Consider the following 22,568-nt stretch of genomic DNA (forward strand, 5'->3'; position numbering starts at 1 on the left):
TTGAAAATCTTGAAAGGCACATGAGATACACAGATAGAACATGGATTCTATACGCTATGGCTGATTTTCACGAAAATATTAAAACATTATACAGACTAGAAACTTCCTAGTTCTGTACCAGTGAGGCTCAGTAGGTGGCCCAGGTATTTGTGTATCGTCTGCTCACAAATCGTTTTATGCTTTCACAAAGGGACAAAAAAATTCCCATTGGCCTTTATAGTGTGGTACTTTTCAGTAGCTCCTCCACAGGTGCTTTCAACTTTTAGCGTTGGAGTGGGTACAGAGTGGGGCCACATCACTAGTGCACCTTTTAGTAAAAGGTACCAATTCAAAAATATGTCCCTTTTGAGCAGTCATGGGGTGCATGGCCATGACCTCCATCACTGCTCTGTGTAAACACTTCTCACATAATAAGATTTGTGTATACAGAGATGTTTAGACACATCATTAGCACATTGTCTCTACAAAGTGATCATATATGAGATAAAATCATATATATACAGTCAGTATACAGAGAAAATATAACATCCTTGTTTTGTTGACTGTAAATAACAGATACATTTCACATTTCACAACGGATATACTGAACTGATGGCACATTTGCCATCACTAAGTGCTTCTACAGCGACTACTCAACACTTCCTACAACATAGCTTGAGGCACTTATAGTATAATACTCTATGGGACATCCACATTATCTACAAGTGCTGAGAAAAGCTCCTAACAGAAAATGATGAAAAGAGTAAAAGAGGGAAGAAACTGTGAAAAGACATTAACACAACTGACAGGAGAACATGCACTGTGGGTAACATTTAAATATGCATAAATTATAGGAAAAAAAGGCAATTTACACACTTTATTAAACAGCAATAAGAATAATGATCCCAGGAAATATGGAATATACACATTTACAAATGGATATTACTATTATTTCCAAATTGTTTTCATAACACAGTTTACTATATTGTAAGTATTTGCTGAGAATTGCATATAACAATACACAAGGAAGAACCCCAAAAGAAGGGTGTAAGCATGTGGGATCCACAACCAATGCCGGGCCAAGCTGGCCGGGCGACCTAGGCAACCCGGCCAGCTATGTCGCCCCCTCCTCAAGTGTGTGTGCAAGCAAGTGCGTGGCAGAAGCATAAGCATGCCGAGGATGTTAGAGTTGCTGCATGTTAGGAGCTGCCAGTGGTGGAGGATGCAAGGGTCAGAGCTAGGGGAAGGTGGCAGAAGAGGTATGTGCCTGGCGCCCCTCCGCGTTTGTGCCCTAGGCACGTGCCTCTTCTGCCTACCTCTAGTTCCGGCCCTGTCCACAACAGACACTATCTTCACTTTTAGGCAGTTTATTTACACACAGGGGCAACCATTTCAGCATACAAAACATAAATCATAAAAATAAATCCTGCCCACTGGGTACTACCTTCACACATTTGATGAGTTCCCTTACTAAACTGGGCCCCTAGTAGACTACCAGCAAAAACACATAAGGTGGGGTCACCCCTGTACTCACGATACTTTAAGGATTTTGGTCACAGCTCCCTCTGCACCTTTCAGTTGCAGGCAGCACCTCCAGTCCCTCGAGGAGTTCTTCACACAGGCAGGTATTCTTCCTGCTCTGTGCCCTGCTCAGAGAGACCTTCCTAATAGTCTCACTAGAATTAAATACTTTTCCACAGGACAGCCTTCCTGTGGAAAGTGAGCTCCAATATGTGAGCTGGGTCAAAGGAATGGAGTGTCTGGCTTGCCTGTTCCTTCTATAACACTATAGGCTCCAGAGCCAGGGAGAAACATCCTTTAAACAGAGAACAAATTCTCTGTTTAGGAACATCTCCCTTATAGCTTACATTTCCCACAATGGAGAACTTAAAAGGAAAACACAAATTTCTACACATCTCTTAAGTCACTCTACTGCAAGGGGTACAGCCTTATTAAAAACCCGTCTCTATGCTTAGAGTCCCAATAAACGTAAAAGTTGGTTGGTTCTAAATAAGGATGTACTCATTCTTTTGGGGGATCTTTCTGTGTTTAATTTATTTCTACAGGTCAGTGTTATAGTTTTATGTTTTTCCTGTTGATGGGCTAAAAAGTTATTTACTTTATTCCTTTTGGTATGTGTATAATAAAAGAAGAGACCCTTATTATGGGCAGGCAATAAAGCAGTTGGTATACCCCTTGATCATTTTAATGGCAACCAATGCACCTGTGCATGCTAGGCAAACATTTCTTGGGAAATGCCTCTGTTACCTGCCTCAGTGGTATGCACTGCTGCTTTCCTGCCCTAGGGTCACAAGTTTGATTCCAAACTAGGCACTATTTGCAAAACAATTGTGTGTTCTCACTGTGTCTGCGTGGGTTTGCGTTGGGATTTACCAGCTTTCTACCAGACTTGGGAGAACATACAGACAGGTTAACAGGCTCCTGATGAAACTGCCCCTAGTGTGTGAAGTGATGTTAACTGTCAAAAGGGATAATAAAATTGAAAAGAAGTAATGAATAGTCTTCACATGCAACAATATTCAGCTGAATGTCTTAAACAAGCTGCCTGGTAAAGCTGATATATCATGCTGCAATCTAACAGATGGTAACCTCTAGATGGCATGGAAATAAAAACTATAAAAACTACTGCATGGGCTCTGAGTTCAGATAAGATTACAGGTATGTTAGACTTCTACCTCCTTTCACCTAAGTACTCATACCATCGAAACACTGTATTAGTAGTGAGTATTCCTTCATTTCTACAGATTTGCAACTAATTCTCCAGTGAAAAGTCAGTTACTGGTACTCTATTCAAACATAAATGTTACCCTCCTCCTCTGAAAGGGTGCAAGGCATTGTGGGACCTGAAATCTTAGATAGAGGAAAGCTGAATTCATTTACAAATCATTTTACAGTATTTGAACATTGTTCATTGCTGTATATTGGAAAAATCTCAGGTGACTTCTTTCTATTTTATTTTATTTTCATGATAAACAAATAATAACAGTATGACAGCAAATTTTATGCAGATGAAACACAAGTTATAATCGATACAATGGCATAAAATTATTAAAAACTAAATACCATTTAATGAGACTGACAACAACTAACTAAAATTAACTAAGCCAGTGGATGTAAACATATTGAAAGAAATAAAGAAAAATGTGCATTCATTGACTGGAATGTCTGAAAGCACATCTTATAAATTGAGAAACCGTCCTATTTAATCACCTATATTAGAATAACAAGCTTCAAAAAAGGGAGACCAAATTCTACAGCATTGTTATTGTATTATAATCTGGCCCCTGAACAACAGATGTAGTGGATAACTGTCCCATTATATGAATATAACACAGTAGTTCAGAGGACTTGACCAATCATTTTCTAGCTGTTAGTATAATTACTCATTAAAAGTGTAAGAGCTGCACTGTTGGTTTCCAAGCCTATGACATCTCTCCCATATTTATATACTTTACTCTCTGAGTTTGGCTCGGTCTCTGGTCTGAAGGTTAATTCCCAAAAATCCGAAGCGCTGAACATTAATCTCCCTCCCCATACTCAAAAGCTGCTGGAGATTAACTTTGGATTTCACTGGCAACCTAAAAGTATAAAATATTTGGGGGTTCAGATCACTCCAGAATATAGTAGCCTATCCCAAGCCAATTATCCGGCGACAATTAAAAGACTGTTCTCTATGTTACATTCTTGGGAACCCTTGCAGTTATCCTGGTTAGGGAAAGTACATGCCCTGAAAATGACAGTCCTCCCCCATCTGTTGTATTTGTTCCGCACACTTCCAGTTAACCCCCCTATGACTACTCTACTTAAACTGCAGTCTCAATGCCTAAAATTTGTATGGGGTGGTAAACGGTCTAGGCTGAGGGCAAGCATAGCCTACCGGAATCGGACTAAGGGTGGCTTGGGGATTCCTAGTCTTAGGGTCTATTATATTGCGGCTCAGCTGGCTCAAATGGTGGAATGGCATACCCAGAGTTCTTCCCCTCTTTGGACACAGTTAGAGCAAAGCTCGGTGGGGGGCACTCTTCTCAGCAATTTAATGTGGATTGGGGCCTCCTCTGACCCCACTTATTGCCCCACGGTGAACCATTCCCTGCAAGTGTGGAAGTCGGCTTCTACCAAATACCCATTAGGGTCGGCCCACCGTCCTGTGTTATCTTTCCTGTACAATCCTGACTTCCCTCCAGGCAGGGAGGGGGGCGCCTTCTCTTGGTGGCAGGACAATGGCCTTTTAGCTCTGCATCAGCTCACCAGAGATCATGTGTTTCTGTCTTGCCAAACACTCCAAGAGAAATTCCATATGCCTATCACTGAATCATTTAGATATGCCCAAATACGCCACTATTTTCTCTCCCTAACGGGGAACATTTTGTGGGACTTGCCTGCACCCACAATGTTTGAACACTTATGCCTGCACTCCATCCCATATAAAGGGGCCATATCTAGAATTTATGATGTCTTAATACACCAGACGCCTGTTAAAGATTTGATTTTTGTTAAGCAGTGGGAGCAAGACCTTCGTCTCTGCTTGGAGGAGGATGCTTGGCTGGACATGTTGCGGGACATGTCTAGGTGTTCCCCTAGTGTTTTGGTACAGGAAACTTCTCAAAAGGTGGTCACTAGGTGGTATTTAGTTCCCGAAAAGCTTGCGAAATGGTACCCCACCTCCTCTCCGGTGTGCTTTAGGGGTTGCGGGCAGACTGGTTCCTTTATTCATATTTGGTGGCATTGTCCTAAGGCTGTCCGGTTTTGGACCAGGGTCTATACAATGGTAACTAGCATCACTGGGCTTATACTTAGGAAATCCCCTCTGGAAGCTCTGCTACATGGACGAGTGCCAGGTGGGAACAAATGGGTTCGGCAGCTAGTAGGCCGTATATTTACGGCGGCCAAACAGACTATTGCCAAGGCTTGGAAAACCAACTCTTTAAATTTACAGGAGATGAAACACAGACTAGATAACTATATGTCTATGGAAAGGCTTTCCTCACTTGCCAGGGGTGACTTGCGCTCTTTTCACAAGCTCTGGGGCCCCTGGGTTCAATATAGAGGGCTATCAGCACTAGGTTAGCTATGGGTACGTTAGGTGGCTTGTACCCTAGATTTGCCTTTTTTCCCCAAGACACACCTATATTCTTATGTGATCATATTCTTCACTGAATATGCACCCCCTATGGATACGTTCTTTGGTTTCTGTTTTACCACTTCTGTCTATTCTTTCCTGTCTAACTAAGGTTGGTGTCCTATTTTCCTCATTGTTGACTGCAATAATTGTAATCTGTATCTTTGCATTATAGAAGCTGTTTTTTACATGCAATGCATTACTTTCTGTAAGACTTTTCATGGAAAATAGGTGTAATGGCTGTAATTTGATTTTCTTCTGTTTCTTTTTCTTCGTAAAAAAAAATAAAAATATTGAGAAAAAAAAAAAAAAAAGTGTAAGAGCTGCTATAAATATATTAAGCAGTCTACACTCAAACAATGTTCCCTGTGGTCACTCAGTAAAGAAAATTATCCCATCAATGAATGGCTAATAAACCACTGCTTTTGGAATACATAACTGTTCGTTATAATGCACCTGAATTAAATCCCAAAACACTTGTTTTGCAGTTTGGGCAGAAATTATTAAATCTATATATCTTTCATTTAATTTTAAAGAAACTTACAGTGGCACCAGCCCAGATGGCAGCACCAGTGGAGTCTGAAGCACTTCCCATGGCTGTGGGTGGCACAGATGGAGAGACCATCACAGGGCTTAAAATCTGGTCTTCCAGCACAGCTTCGCGCCAAAGCCTGGGCCTCATCAACCTTATCGTTCTTCAGGCACTTTTGGGCAGCTGCGGCTGTCATCTCTCCCAGGTGGGCTGATCTGTAGGCAGTGAAAGATGTGCAGTCGGCTTGATGATAAGAGGATTCCTGGAACTGAGGAGATATACTGTGATTACAAGATGTAATTGTGAAATGGCACAAACCAATAGGTCACTGTCACAAAACAGCAATCGCAACAGAAAAATCAAAATTCAACAACAAATCATAACATCTGAAAGCAAGAAAAATATAGACGACTTCAAATAAATGCGCCTTAAATGAGGCTAGGAAATGGTTCATACAAGTATCATGGTTCCCTTTTAATCTGTGGAATCAGGTATGTCTGTGTCAAAAATACATTAATACATTTCTACTCTAAAGATATGTCAGCTAAAGAGATAGAAAAGAAAACTAGTGGGATATTTACTAATGATAATTATTTTTACCCGTAGCAGTAACAGCACAGGAAAATAATACCAATCGTCACAGATTTAGCATTCCAGTACAGAAAAGAGTTGCCAAAACCATTAATCCTCCCTTACAACTTGCACTGGGGCATTCTGTTACTCAAAGCAATCAAATTGGTAATACACCTAGGGGCAGATTTACAAAGCTCGAGTGAAGGATTCGAATTAAAAAAACTTCGAATTTCGAAGTGTTTTTTGGGCTACTTCGACCATCGAATGGGCTACTTCGACCTTCGACTACTACTTCGACTCGAACGTTTCGAACTAAAAATCGTTCGACTATTCGACCATTCGATAATCGAAGTACTGTCTCTTTAAGAAAAACTTCGACCCCCTACTTCAGCAGCTAAAAGCTACCGAAGTCAATGTTAGCCTATGGGGAAGGTCCCCATAGGCTTGCCTGCGTTTTTTTGATCGAAGGATATTCCTTCGATCGTTGGATTAAAATCCTTCGAATCGTTCGATTCGAAGGATTTAATCGTTCGATCGAACGAATAATCCTTCAATCGTTCGATCGTAGGATTAGCGCTAAATCGTTCGACTTCGATATTCGAAGTCGAACGATTTTAGTTCCTAGTCGAATATCGAGGGTTAATTAACCCTCGATATTCGACCCTTAGTGAATCTGCCCCCAAATGTTAACAAATTAATTAATGTATAACTGTCACATATGACTCCATATACAAAACCAACTATCCTTCCCCTGCTCTCAAGACGGAAAAATTACTTGCTAACCTGGAGGAATTACAACTTTTTATGGTTTTGTTGTATCACAGCAGTAAAGAAAATCCAAGTTCCTGTACCTGTCCAGGTCCTCCCAATACATTTCCCAGAGAGGGTAGCTGACTCTCTTAAAAAATTGCGCACAAGCTTCATATGGGAAGATAAAAACCCAGAGTCAAATCAGCTATCATGATTAATTAATAAGGGCCTGGGGGTACCACATGGACCAAATAGTTACTCACAGAACCCCAAACATGCCCTGACTGGACATTGAGAACACACTACTGGCCCCCCTCTCCCTAAACCTGGTGGCATGGATCCCCCCAAAGACTGGGCGGTGTACTGCTAACCACTATCCAGAGTATCAAGCTCTGGGGCAAATACTGGGAGAAATACTATGTTTCCCCACTGAACTCCAAGATATGCTCATTTCTAGGCAATACCTCTGACCCAAAGGCATTCATACCCTAGATTCAAGCTAAAGCCTTTCTCTGCTCAGTCCTGGCCCCAGACATCAAAATCATGTCCTTCCAAGAAGTCAAAGAGACCTTCCAAACCCCTCACCAGCATTTTTTTAAGTACTTACAGATCTGATATTGTATTACTCAAACATTCTACCGAGACCACACCACCCACTCAATGACAACATACTATTATGCAGCAACTCAGAGATCACCGCCCATCTCATCTTGCTACTTTAAAATGATCTCTCAACAGAAAACACCACACTGGCCCAACCCTACATGACAAAGTGGGAAAGGGACCTCCAAAGGGACATCTCTCCTTAAAAATGACAAGCAGTGTAAGGCAGGGCCAGAAGAGCATCTATATTCACCACTGTTGGAGAGAGAGTATAAGATGATATATAAGTGGTATTATAGCCCCTTGCGGCTCTCCAAACTGGCGAGAGGCTTTCTCTCTCCCCTTTGCTTTACTGGATGTGGCGAGAGAGGCACCCTTTTTCACATGTGGTGGACATGTAAGGCAGGTACAGAGTACGTTTTCAAGCATAGAATAGATCATAACCCTCTGACCTATCTCCTGGGCATGCCTATCAAAGCACTTAAATACCTCAATAACAACAAGCTAGCCACCCACAGCTGGCTGCAAAGACACTTTGTGCAGCCAGCTGAAAAAAGAACCTCCCCTCCCACTCAAAACATGCTTGTTATTAACATGAAGTGGCTTAGATCAATGGAGGCCATTAGAGCGCAATGACAGTGGAAAAGCTACAACCATGAACTGCTGTGGCTTCCCTGGATGAGGTTAGAAAGAGAGAGAAGCTGGGTCCAACATGTACCTCCCCCCCAAGGGCATTAGGAGCCATGTCACTACCACCCCCCCATGCCTGCCCTAGTTGGCATTCACCCTAGTCCTCCACAATCTCAATATTCAATAGCAGAAACCCCGTTCATAGCCTACATCATTAATAGCCCACATATCAGGTAGCAAAAAAAAAAAAATGTTACCACTACCATGCTTTATTATATGGACAATGAGATTTTAAAAACCAATAAAGTGTATTAATAATAAAAAAGATAAATTGAAAAGTGTAAAGAAATGACATACAAACATTTTCTTTAATGTGCCCCTAAATATCACTTATTTTGCCATGAGCAGGTGGCTGTTGTAAGAATTAGATTACTGTGGTTTTCCCTGTAATGACAGCAAACAAATGACTCTAGTGATGTGAGGTATTACACTAAGATCTCTTCAAATCCTAGCTTGGCCCATTGATCTTGTCCCAACTTTTCCTTGTCGGTCTGATCAATATTAAACTTGTCTGTAAGCTCTGTCAAGCTTTGTGTAAACACCTCTGAAAAGCTGACGTGACCTGAGTGCATTTCTACTCTGTGAGCTACTTTATCACTAAAATCTGATGAATTTAATCATAAGGAAGCACACAGAGCAGGGATACTGTACACCAAGTTCTTGAGTGCATCAGGACAGCAGGCTGGCCATAAATGAGCAAATGGAGATGAAGGGGATGCCGGTAGGGTCAATAGCAAAATACCTCAGAAAGAGGAAAGTAAAAGGGGTTGTTGAACTTTCAATACTTATCAGTTCAGTTGGTTTCAGAGAGTTCACTAGATAAATATTTTTTTTTTTAAGTTTCTATTTTCTATTTGTGACCACTTTTCTAATATTGAAGTTGAAGTTTCATTTTTCACCTTCTTATGTCTTTCTAAAGCTGCTCTGGTAGGTGGGTAACTGACCATTTAAACTTTTCTGAATTGATATACTGTATAATTTAATGCATTTCTTGTCTTTGGCCCTGCTGAGCAGAATAATTGAGTTTTATTTAAAGGGGTTGTCACCTTTTGAGTTAGCTGTTTCAGTATGATGTAGAGAGTGATATTTTGAGACAATTTGCAAGTGGTTTTCATTTTCTATTATTTGTGGTTTTTGAGTTTTCACTTTTCATTCAGAAGCTCTCCAGTTTGAAATTTCTGTAAACTTGTTGCTAGGGTCCAAATTACCCTAACAACCATGCATTGATTTGAATAATAGACTGGAATATGAATAGGAGAGACCCGAACAGAAAGATGAGTAATACAAAGTTGCAATAACAAATATGTAGCCTTATAAAGTATTTGTTTCTTAGATGGGGCCAGTGATCCTCACTGGATAGCGGTATTTGTGACCATTTGTCCATACAAAATCTCTCCAGTTTGATGGCTGCTGAGCATGGACAGCCTGCTTCAAATCATCCCGTAGATTTTTTATGATATTCAAGTCGGGGGACTGTGATGGCCATTCCAGAATATTGTAATTCTCCCTCTACATAAATGCCTTTGTAGATTTCGAAGTGTGTTTAGGGTCATTGTCATGTTGGAATATCCAACCCCTGCATAACGTCAACTTTGTGACTGATGCTTGAACATTATCCTGAAGAATTTGTTGATTGAATTCATCTGACCCTCTACTTTAACAAGGGCCCCAGTCCCTGAACAAGCCACACAGCTCCACAACATAATGGAACCTCCACCAAATTTGAAAGTAGGCAGCAGGTGTTTTTCTTGGACTGTAGTGTTCTTCTTCCGCCATGCAAAGTGCTTTTTGTTATGACCAAATAATATCAGTCCAAAGCACTTTGTTCCAAAATGACTGTGGCTTGTCTAAATGAGCTTTTGCATACAACAAGCGACTGTTTGTGGCGTGAGTGCAGAAAGGGCTTCTTTCTCATCACCCTGCCATACAGATATTCTGTGTGCAAATTGTGCTGAACTGTAGAACGATGTAAAGATACACCACCAAGTCTTTGGAGGAGATCTTTCTCATAATCCTCAGGATATGCCGCTCCTGTATTTTTCTTGGCCTGCGAGACCTGGGTTTTACAGCAACTGTGCCTGTGGCCTTCCATTTACTGATTACATTACTTACAGTTGAAACTGACAATTTAGACCTCTGAAATAGCTTTTTGTAGCCTTTCCCTAAACATGATACTGAACAATCTTTGTTTTCAGAACTTTTGAGCATTGCTTTGAGGATCCCATGCTGTCACTCTTCAGAGGAGAGTCAAACAGAAGCACAACTTGCAGTTGGCCACCTTAAATACATTTTCTCATGACTGGACACACCTGCCTATGAAGTTCAAGGCTAAACAAGCTCATGCGACCAATTTGGTGTTGCCAATAATCAGTATTGAGCAGTTACATACATTCAAATTAACAAAATTACAAGGGAACCCAAAATTTTCACATTTGATTTAATTGTGTACAACTGAACTGCTTCACTAAAAATATACCACTGTTATCTTTTTTGTTTGGAGTAAATTATTATGCAGGCTGAGAGGGGTTCCCAAACTTTTTCATATGGCTGTAGTGGAAGGGGTCAAGTTCAAGGTACATGTATTTCCACTCATATACACAGAGTTGGCTTATATGACCCTGGATTTTCTAATTGATCATGCTGAATAAGAAGGGCTAGTGTAAACGTTTTTATTTATAATGAGCACTAGTCCACATTCCAAGTATGCAAGCACATTTGGAGCCTTCTTTGAGCTATCAATGGTTTATGCAATCTGCTGCAAATCTCCAAAGAAACCAATGTGAGACTGTTTGCTGTATAGAGAGTAGTAGGAGATTATTCAGTACAGGTAAACTGCACAAATTAATGAGACGGGCTTTGTAATACTGTAAATACAGATACAATTAAACATTATCCTTTCAGGAATTTTATTCCCTGAAAAACCTTCCTGTGCACATATAACCTACATTTGGAGGTGATATTCCCACAGGGTTGTAGTACTACTAACAATATAGAGAGCTGCACAATATGCTTCTTCATGGTATTCTATGTAATGTCACAAAGCTGACAAAGCACTATATAAATGTAAAGGATAATAAGAATTCACATTATAACAACATGCACAGATACTATTTAATTCAGTCTTCTATGTCCTTGGCATGAAAAAACACTAAAACTGATCAGTCCTGGCTAAATTAAAACAAGATATAAAAGTTCTGATATGATGAAAGCGTGAGAATTGAAAGGCCAGAAAAGGCCAGACACTTCCTATTTCAGGAAAACCTAGATTCCCCTGTCAGATGCAAACAGGCAGCTGACATTTCCCAGACACATACAAAATAACAGTCACGAGGCTTCTGACACAAGCTGTCCAACTGTTTCTATTCTGAAGGGATAATCCTACTTTTAGAAGGAGAATCCTTGGCATATACCCAGAACTGTTCCAATTATTCTCAACAATTTATCATGGCATCTATCCTAAAGACATGAGAAAGAAAGAGGCTGTGAAGGGATAGTATAACCATGCCTTTCCATTGTAAAATAATCCCGTTGGGTATTAATTCTGGCTTGAACAGAATTGCTGTGCTCTTCTCTTATATTATTGTGAACATTGATAAAATAAAATAAAATTTGCTTTGCATTGTATCCGTTTGTAGTCTCCTGTGCTGCAAGACATACAAGGTAGTCCCAGCCAGTGGCCCAGCACTGGTAAAGGACATCAGAAGTGACCACTGACTAATGACTATAGCATTTGTAAATGGTTTTCCTGTGGTGGAAAATGGCAAATTGTTTGTACACTGTCATTTACATGAAAAAAATAAATAAAATTACTATTTGTAGCCATTGAAAGATATAGAATGGTTTAGCTACGAGTCTGCATGAAATACTGTCAGGTGTGTTATAAAAATGGTTTAATTGTATACTAGCACGGGCCAAAGGAAAGGAACCTGTGGCATAACTAGTTATTGGGTCCACAGAAAAAGCATTTTAGGACCCCTTAAACTTTGGGAATAATATATTTATTATTAAACGCTCATACTTAAACCGAGTAGATGCAGTGTGTGATGTGCACATCCAAACACAACTACCATATTTTTTACCCACAATGTAAGTCTTTTACCCAGAATTCCAGCACTGGGGCGATCACAAGAGTGAGTTGCACCTAATGCAATTGTATCCAATGCAACACAGCTAATGCAGCTCACACTTTAATCTGGATCAAATGCAATTGCATTGAAAAGGCTGCATCTGTGCCTATTACTGCAGGCCACAGTTGGAACCACGGAGCTGCTTTCTAGTGTGAAGGTGCCGGGAGTACAAGGGCTCGACTACATTAATAAGTAAAGATGTCCTAGATTCAGCCTCAAAACAGGAGACAGTAGGAAGGCAGCGGTGCTGAGCACAACTACAGTATATGGAATTGAAAGGAGCTCATATTTACACAAGTACCTTTCCATGCGATTGACTGTGGGAAAATGTGTGGACCTGCAACTGTGGTGCAGTAAGTAAATGACCCCTATTGTCTTTCATGCTTATTCTAGAATACAGATATGCCCACATTATCCTCTTTTCTCTGGAATGTTACAGCTTAAGAACTATCTACATTGTCAGTTTTCTTACATTAATGTGTTTATTATATTTCCTCATAAGTTTCTTTAGGAGTCCAACAATTTGGGTCACTAGCCTGAGTACACTGACTACTTGGAAAAAGATATCTGAAAAAGTTCAAGTTTTAAATAGTTAAATAGCTAATAACACTACAATACAATATCTGCTTACATTTTCTTATATAGTCACTAAAATACAATATATTAATTAATGTAGTTTTAAACAACATATAATGTAGTTTTAAACAACATATTCAGCCTTGCGCTGACTGTGAACTGACAGACTCCAACCAGCAAATCATTAGTTTTTTACCATGAGGAGTCATATCCATCAATGACAATTTTTTTTTAATGAAAGAAACCCCCTCCGACAAAAGCCCCATCCACAGCCATCAAATGAGCCCCCTCTCTGCTCCCTCCCTGCATAGTCTATTTCAATAAACAGTTATAAATAGCAGGTGCCATTTTCTGAATCTTCGTGTTCTCTTCCAATAATTTGGGCTACACGGAGTTTGCTAGCGCATGCGCAGTTCTCCTTTAAGGCACAGAATCTCTATGCAGCACACAGACAGAGATCCACCACATACTGACCAACAGACTACATTCAGGAAAGACTCCCCATCTAACAAACAGAAACAGACTCTCCAAGCAACAAATAAAACAGACTCTCCAAGCAACAAACAGAAACCGACTTTTTATCCGGCAGAGATACAGACTCTCCATGCAACAAATAGACTCTCCATGCAACAAAGAGATACAGGCTCTCTATGCAACAAACAGAAATAGACTTTCTGTCCAACAAAGACCAACTGATAACCCATTTGCTCTAACCAGCAAATCATCAGTTTTTTACCATGAGGAGTCATATCCATCAATGACAAGAGTCAGAGATACAGATTCTCCATGCAACAAATAGAAATATACTCCCCATCCAACAAAGAGATACAGACTCTCCATCCAACAAACAGAAAAAACTTTCTATGCAACAGAAATAGAATCTTCATCCAACAAAGAAAACGAACTCTCTATCCAGCAAACAGAACAAACTTTCAATTCAACAAACAGAGAAAACTCCCTATTCAACAAACAGAACAAACTCTCTTTCCAACAAACACACTTTTAATCCAACAAATATGAGGCAGTCTCCTCAACCCTAATGACTTGTATGCGAAACCACACAGTGACTCTATCTAAGCTGATCAGATAACCCTGCCCTGCACTACACTGATGCGCCTCAAGAAAGGCGAAACCGGTCTGTAGTTGGGAATCTGATCAGCTATTATCTTGGTTTCTGCTTTAAAAACCCAGTGGGTGAGCTTTAGGCTATAGGATAAACCCATGTAAATTGGATTTTCTTGTTTGGAATTCATTCCCAGGATTCCTTTTGTTTAATCCAACAAATAGAAACAGACTCTCCATGCAACCAACAAACAGAAACAGACTCTTTTTTAGACAAAGAGATACTGACTCTCCATGCAACAAACAGAAATAGACTCTCTGTCCAACAAACAGAAAAAACTTTCTATCCAACAGAAATAGAATCTTTATCCAACAAAGAGAACAAACAGAACAAACTTTCAATTCAACAAACAGAGCAAAGTCTCTATTCAACAAACAGAACAAACTCTCTATCTGACAAACATAAACACACTTTTAATCCAACAAATATAAACAGACTCTCCATGCAATAAATAGAAACACACTCTCCATCCAACAAACAGAAACAGACTCTCCATCCAACAAATAGAAACAGACACAATTCCATTTGTTTGATGGAAACAGACTCTCTCCATCAAACAAACATCAAGACAAAGAGATAAAGACTATCCATGCAATAAACAAAAATAGACTCTCCATCCAATAAATAGAAACAGACTCTCAATTCAACAAATAGAAACAGACTCTCCATCAGACAAACCTAAAGATACTCTCCATCCAACAAAGTGATGCAGACTATTCATGCAACAAACAGAAATAGACTCTCTGTCCAACAAACAGAACAAACTTGCTATCCAACAAACATAAACACACTTTCAGTAAAAAATTTGTTTCAACTTTACGCAAATATAACCAGCGGATTCGCAAACAAAATGGGGATTCTGCCCCAAAAAATAAATCGCTCTGCTGTCCAACTGATTTCCCAGCCTGCAGCGCCAGCCTCCATGCGATCAGCTACAGCCGCAGTTTGAGGAATCAGTAACAGGAGCGTGTGAGCAACAGAGTAAAGGTGCCAAAGCAGTGGAACACGAGGACGCTGACGAGACCAAAACAAGTTTCGCAACAAGGGTTTGAGAGACGGGACCACCATTATTATCAGAGCCGGTTCTTAACTAAACGCAAATAAACATCAGCGATCCTGTAAGTAAAAATCTAGCAGTGATCCGGCATTTGCAGTATATAGAAGCGCACATTGGCCTCTCTCTCCCTTGAGGGGATCCGGTGTGCCAAAGAGGGGAGCGAATTACCACATATTTGCCTCATATCTGCCTGTACTTAGAGACCTCTATGGGACTTCTTGGGTTAAAAATCAAACTGCTGTGAGGAAAAGCTTTTTGGTTGGTGGGATATTATCTAATATAGGAAGCGCATACTGATTATATTTCTTGATAAACACACTTTCAATCCAACAAATAGAAACAGACTCTCCATGCACCAAACAGAAATGTACTCTCCATGCAACAAAGAGATACAGACTCTCTATGCAACAAACAGAAATTCTGTCCAACAAAGACCAACTGATAACCCATTTGCTCTTATATGGGGCCATCAACAATCCAGAACTGCATAGGCCAAACTTCTGCATAACAATTGGCTTACTGATCAGCTAATTGCAATCTAGTTCTTTATTGTGGACAAACTGTACAATATCCAGCTGAATAATGCATTGGCCAGTTTGCAAGTTATCAAGTACAGTGCAGTTTTTACTACAATCTACAAACCAGCGTGCTCTGTTTCTTACTCTTGCAAAGCTAAGGTTTTCTAGAAACTGTAGTCACATAAGAAGCTAATTGGACAAGCACTAATTACTTGTGCAAGGAAACACGTCAGGCTTTCCATTAAAACTCAAGTGCTTTTACCATTTTTACCAATGCAGTTCTCCCTAAAAGAACCAGTGTTCAGAATGGCCAGTAAGATCGGTTAATAAGGAGTTTTAAAAAGGAAAATATACCCTCCTTGTTTACGCTCAAAATCTATCAAGGTGAGGGAGGGGTTGCATTACACCGTGAGCAATGAGGCAATGGGAAATTATATATAAAATATATTATATTTAAATATTTAATATATTTAATATATTAAATCAGGTATGGCTGTGTAAAAAATTAATTCATTTTTGTAAGATCCGATAGTGTTTATGCACCTTTACTTTTCAGTCCTATTAAATGAGCTCATGTCAAAAAGGGTGGCTATTTTCATTTTATGAAATGGTGGTGGAGGCAGGACACCGTTCCTGTGACAGAAGGATGTGGACACAGCCTTAACCCTGTGGTAGTATCAAGCAAAACAACTTTTGACAATAAAATAAACCAAAGGTAACAATGGTAGCACCTTCCATTAAGTAGTTTGTTAATACAAATTACCAGTGTGCAGGGTCATGTGAATGTTAGAGAACCCAAAAAGAAAAATAGAATGACCCATATTATGGGTCATTCTATTTTTCTTTTTTATGGGTCATTCTATTTTTCTTTTTGGGTTCTCTACTTTTGACAATAAATGGTGGTATAAAAGGTGACATAACGAGATTGTGAGTCTGTAGCATGCCAATATTTCTAGGTAGCTGAGCCTTTAATATACACAGTTTTACTAAGTATTACTCAGGGACAGCCTGCAGTCCATTCCAAATCCACTACTTCAGTACCAATGAAAGCATAAAGAGAATTAAACCCTTTAATCCAAGCTCTCCTACAACACAAACCGACTCAATTAACAAATGACACTCAAAGATGAGCGCTGTAAGCACACTGAAACTGAAAGTTTAGTTCACACAGTCCAGATGCAGGCTGTATTGGCACACAATTAGACACAACAGACATAGCTAGCATATCACTACTAAGTGGCATTAGCCATGCTAAGTAACAGCTAGCAAACACCAAACTTAATCTTTGTATAGACTGCCACAAACACTTACAGACAGTCTGCACCCAGAACTATAACACTGTACAATAAAAGCCAATTTCAAATTAAACATAAAGCCTATATTGTTTTTTTTTTTAAACATCAGTATCTGTAAACTTTAATTTAAATGTCTTCGCTGTCAATCGTGTATTGCCTTCCCCGCCTCTATGACACAGGTCAGCAATCACTTTCCATACTGCACTTTCCTTGCACTGTTCACATTCCCCCTACCTCTTCACTGCCTATAACCCAGGTAGTCTGTGCTTTGGCACATGCATAAATAAATACATGTTGAAGGCAAGTCAGTAGTGTTACGGCAGTTGGGTTCAGAGAACAAGGCAGAGTGCAAAAAGTGGGAGCAATGTGCCATGTTTTTGCACTCTGCCTTCCACCCTATATGTAATGGAGCAGGTCTCTACGCTCCATTTTGGCACACACAGACCTGCAGCCTACAGAGCTGGCTGCATTTGTCAGTGATTAATGTATGAGGGGCAGGACGAGAAGAGTACCTGTCCCCTAACTTGCGTGCCATTCAAACAGCTGTGGACACAGGTGGCAATGGTATTGACCTGTGACCTATGACAGGGCATACATTTCTGTTCAGGGTCTTTGTAAATGACCCCAGTGGTATTCCAAATTACAAAAAGACAATGTCCCAAACATTCTGGATAAAAGATTCTACCCATATAATATTACAACAACAAAAACTCCATAGTCCCTAAAAAACAATACTGATTGAAGTACACAGATATACTTCAGCACAGTCATATACAAAGAGTATCTTTGAATGGACGAATGTAGAACAAATATAATCAGCAAGACACGTTGTTATTATGCCTTATTTTTATAATGTTGACCTAGCCTCCAGCATTTCACAGAGATTTTACATTTTTGGTCCCTGCCCCATGGTGCTTACAATCTTAAGTCCCTATCACATTCACACTATGGTCAATTTTATCAGGAGCCAATAATAAAAAAGTCATCATATCAAGAGTTTCTGTGCAGGTGTCAGTTCCTGGATAACTTGGTTCAATAAAAAAGGAAACATTGCAAAGCTGATATCAAGCAGAGGAACAACCTTGAGAATAACTTACAGTGGACCTGTCAGGTGTTAAGCTGCTCACCCACTCATGGATTTTTTTTAACTCAATGTCTAGATGTACTCTATAATTGGCAGAGCAAGTGACTACATCAGTGATGTGTTTTGAAAGCGAAAAATCATTGGCCAGCCTAACTGTGATGCAATAGCTCACACTACCAGTTGTCAAAATCTGACTGAATTGGATGAAAAATCCATGCATGCGTGGACAGATTTGTCAGTTGAACAGGATTATCATTCAAGCCTGATCTGCATGGGCTTGGACTTTCAAAAAACAACTATAATAATAATAATAATAATATGATTGCCTAACAAGCCTCTGAAACAAATACTGATCACCCTATACCTTCTTGGCTCCCCAGAGCAGTCTCAGGATCTACTTCCAATATGGATATGCACTGATGGTAAGACAATATTTTGTGCTTAATTCTAAAAATAAGCACTGAAAATCAAATGCACTAAGGAAAATGCAAACATAAACACTTGACAAAAATCCAACTTCAGAACAGATGTGGTGCTCCCCCAATACAATAGATTTGACTATTAGTAGTCCAGAACCATGTCAATATAGTTCCAATACAGACATTATTCCAGTCTATTCTATGGTACATACTCTAGCAGATGGGGTTGTTGCAAAGTACATACTGCCACTGTTCTGAGGAGCTAGTCCGGTCTATTGCCAAGCACTCTGTTCTGCAGTGGCACTATACCAGTACAAATCCATAACTGTTCTTGTTCCAGCCAGCAGGGTGCTATTAAAACTCTTCATCCACAAACATTTCAGCTTTGATACACTGCTTAAACACAGACAGGCACACATATAGACGCATAGAGGTGCTGTGTTTTCTGGGAAAATTCATTGGCTTTCCTTTCTTTTTAGTTTTTTTTTCCACTTTGGCATCAAGCATACTTTTTTTTGCCAGAGGGGTACAATATAAACAAATATGATATCATTTCAACCAATACATACCATCAAACAAATTAATTCATAAAAGTTATTTCATTGGCAAGAATAAGCAAATGCTGTACAGCAGGATTCTAGGACAACATAATCATAGAACTTAATTCACTGGTGCCAAAGCCATGCCATTGCCCTTGACTTTGATAAGCTCAGGGATAGACTCATGCCAAGGCTGTTAAATACTGAGTGGCCTATATCAATTTCTACCAATAGGTGGGTCAGTTTCTCTTGGTACACTCAAGAGGCCAGATCATTGTAAGTTAGTGTGAGAACTTATATGATATTAAGGTGGTGTCACATGCCAGTTTTCAGAGGATAAAAAACTAGAGAATAAAAAATTGCTCTATGGAAATCCTGCATTTGAAATACATCTGCCCACTGGTACCATGGGCACAATGCCTCTAATCCTAGTGCCATACTTACTGACAGTTACAGCCCTGTGGCTGGCAGTATCTCAGCACCGTTGGCACTTGGCAATCTTTATCACCAAATGGCATGTACCGAGACACACAACCCTGCCTAGTACAGTCACATTAGGTCACTCCTTCCCAAGCCCTTTGTTCCCTCGCCAGCAAGGCATCAATCAATCCCCCCAAATCATCTGCGTGCCCACAAATTACCTCATCTACCCAGAAGGATTTGGCTCAGGACGGGGCAGGAGATCCATATCCAGAAGAGAAGAAGCAATACTGTGGATCCAGAGACCTGGGAATTTTCTTATAAATCACCAAGGTTAATTTCCAAACTTAATAGGAAGCAGCTGGTCACCACATAGAATTGCTTGACTCAATGTGCATTTGAGTGGTGTAAAGCTACTGAAATACCCTCAAAGCTTCTGATGCCCTCTTCTCCTCTAGGGCTGGGGGTCAGAGGAAGGAGCAAAGCTGCAGCTCGGAGAATATGTTGCTAGGTGTGTAGCCTCAGCCCTCAGAAGTACAACCCCGCTCACAAACACAAAGTAAATGGTATAAACTCTGCGCGTTGCTGCGTGTGGCGGTGGCGGCACAAAGTGACAGACTGTCTACACGGGAGTCCCACTGGGCTTTGTACTGTGCCTCGCTTTCAATAGATGGAGCGCTTAGCGGAAAGCTCCCGGGCCCCCGCCTAGTGCAGGAATGTAGCAAAGAGTCTCGCGGAACAACAAGGTCCGCTCCAAGCAGTCGGCACTGGCTGCTCTGTCACTCAAAGCCGGGCGCTGTTTCCCGAAGTTCCGGCCGCTCCTCTGTGTAGCCGGCTCTGTGTGCAAGTTAGGGGGCGGCACTGCGCATGCGAGAGATCCCCTTCTATAGGGGGTCGGAGTGGTGGGCTGTGAGTCCGTGTGGTACAATGAACGCAAGCGAGCTGCTTAACACGACAGTGTGACAAGTCGGCGACGAGCAGCGCGGATACCGAGGGACACCAAGTGGCTGAGGGAGATTCACACATTTACTCACATAATCATCAAATGCAAACTTCTGCTTCACAAAAATCATACCGTGCAATTTGGTGTGCGAATGCTATTTTGCCATATATAGAGAGAGCTACACATAATCTCCAGCTACATTTGTCTGACAATGGAACCAACCGACCACAGGCCCCTCTAGCAGTCACCACATCTCTGTATCTGTCGCTGCTCCTTATATACTGTTTGTAAATCGCATTCCTTAGCGCCAAAAAAACACTTTGTGTGCCAGGTGATTTACATTGAGTAGTATTAGGAGTAGAAACTGATTCCACCCAGTGTCAGACTGGCCCAGCGGGATACCAGGAAAACTCCCAGTGGGCCCAGGTGTCAGTGGCCCTCATGCTGCTAAACATTTGGCTTATTTCATGGCCATTCCCTGTTTCTATGAGAACAAAGAGGCTAAATAGATGGAATAATAGATTATAGTATGTAAAGAAAAGAAACTAGGAGACTAGAGGTTGAATAAGGAGAGGAAGAATAATAGTACTGAGAGTGGACCCCTGGTCTAATGTATTTTAGTGGGCCCCCGGTGTCCCAGTCCAACACCGATTCCACCTGCTTTTTAATTCACACCCTTTGTTACAGTTTGAGAAAAAAGCTATTTATGAAACAGATGAAGTCAAAAGGGGTAAGGGTTAAATGCAAGGCTACCACATCATGGAAAAAATTAGTTGGAAGTCTGCAGTGTGGATCCTTAGACTTGACTGGACAAGCCACATCTCTGTGGCACAACTATATAGAAAGCAGAGGTCACAGTTGTTGGGGGGACGGTGGCCCAGACCATAGAGTCTGCTACGTCCATAGTTGCTTTAGCGTTTTAGCACAAACAGGCCCTCTTTCCAGCTTGCTCTTAAATTATGCAACTCCTGGGCCCTCGCTATTTTAAAGGTACAAGAGGGGGTTGGGGAGGAGGAACAACTATGCAGCAGACTCCTTTGTCCTCCCCCCCCCTGACGCTCGGGTCAGCTGTATAGGTAGTTACTAGTGATGGCCGATTAAATTCGCCAGGTGTGGATCCGCCCACGAATGTTTTCACAAACTGTGGCAAAAATTCGCCAGCTGAAAATTCACAGCTACAAAAAAAATTGGCGTGCGTCAAAATTGGCACGCGCGTAGAAATTGTCAAACATCACAATTATTCAGATGCCTATTGGTTTTAATGCATTTGGACAAAGTAGTCACTGATGTCAAAATTGTCACGTGTCAAAATTATTTGGACGCCCATTGACTTCAATGCATTTGCCCATTACTAGTAATTATGCCACTGAGATACTTCCATCTCCTAGATGGTATTCATACAATCATGGGGGTAGTGTTCACAACGCCCCAGATATAGTGCTCAGAGACAGATGAACTAGTATATCCACCACTAGTGGATGCTCATAGTAATATATTACTCTAGGAATCTCCTATTAAATAGCTGCCCCTCCCAAATCTAAAACAGTCCCTACACTTAGCTGGCCAAAAGTGTAATTCCTACTGACGATGCCTGGGCCACTTTAAGTATTAAGCCATTCTGCAATGTCATCTAAAGGTGTACTCTGAAGATGTATAAAAATTACACCAGTAACAATGTTGCAGGCGGAAACGCCACCAGGCAACAGAAGCTGTGCCAGCCATATGTCCAGGCTTACCCAAGTGAGATGCAGGCCCGGACTGGCAATCTGTGGGTTCTGGCAAATGCCAGAGGGGCTGCTGTATGGTTCCATAGAAAGTTACCATATAGTGGGCTGGTAGGGGGCTGTTTGGGCCTCTGTACTTGGAATGGCAGGGCCTATTTTGACTCCCAGTCCGGGCCTGGTGAGATGCCTCAATAATGATCATTATCTGGAGTACATATAGGTTTTCTCATCTTCCAATGTGAACAGAAAGACTGCTACACTATCTCTGTAGAACCTTTTATTCAGAATGATTGTCATTGTCCCTTCTCTGTGCAATGCATTTGAGGCAGCAGACCAATCCTGTATCCTATCTGTTAAAATGAGCTGTATGAAAGCACAACTTCACAGCTACTATAAGATGAAACGTGTACATTCCTTTGCCAAGAACAAAAAGTGTACTTTTGTTTGTGATGGGTGGAAGTTTTATTCAGAGAAAT

General features: G+C 40.7%; 1 protein-coding gene across 2 annotated transcripts in view; it reads right to left on the reverse strand.

The window, feature by feature from the left end:
• Window positions 1-20,636, reverse strand: part of c3orf70.L (chromosome 3 open reading frame 70 L homeolog) — a 68,021-nt gene extending 47,385 nt beyond the window's left edge. The window contains exons 1-2 of one of the 2 annotated variants that reach the window (XM_018236104.2): window positions 20,501-20,636; window positions 5,664-5,919 (exon numbers count right to left, since the gene is read on the reverse strand). In XM_018236104.2, coding sequence (XP_018091593.1) covers window positions 5,664-5,919; window positions 20,501-20,554 — 310 coding nt within the window. In that variant the 5' untranslated portion in view covers window positions 20,555-20,636. Of the gene's footprint in view, window positions 1-5,663; window positions 5,920-19,646; window positions 20,472-20,500 lie in introns of those variants that run through there. The other variant, XM_018236105.2, reaches the window with a different exon arrangement.
• Between the last annotated feature and the right edge of the window lie 1,932 nt (window positions 20,637-22,568).

This window comes from Xenopus laevis, chromosome 9_10L (genome assembly GCF_017654675.1).
Source record: "Xenopus laevis strain J_2021 chromosome 9_10L, Xenopus_laevis_v10.1, whole genome shotgun sequence".
Lineage (NCBI taxonomy): Eukaryota > Metazoa > Chordata > Amphibia > Anura > Pipidae > Xenopus > Xenopus laevis.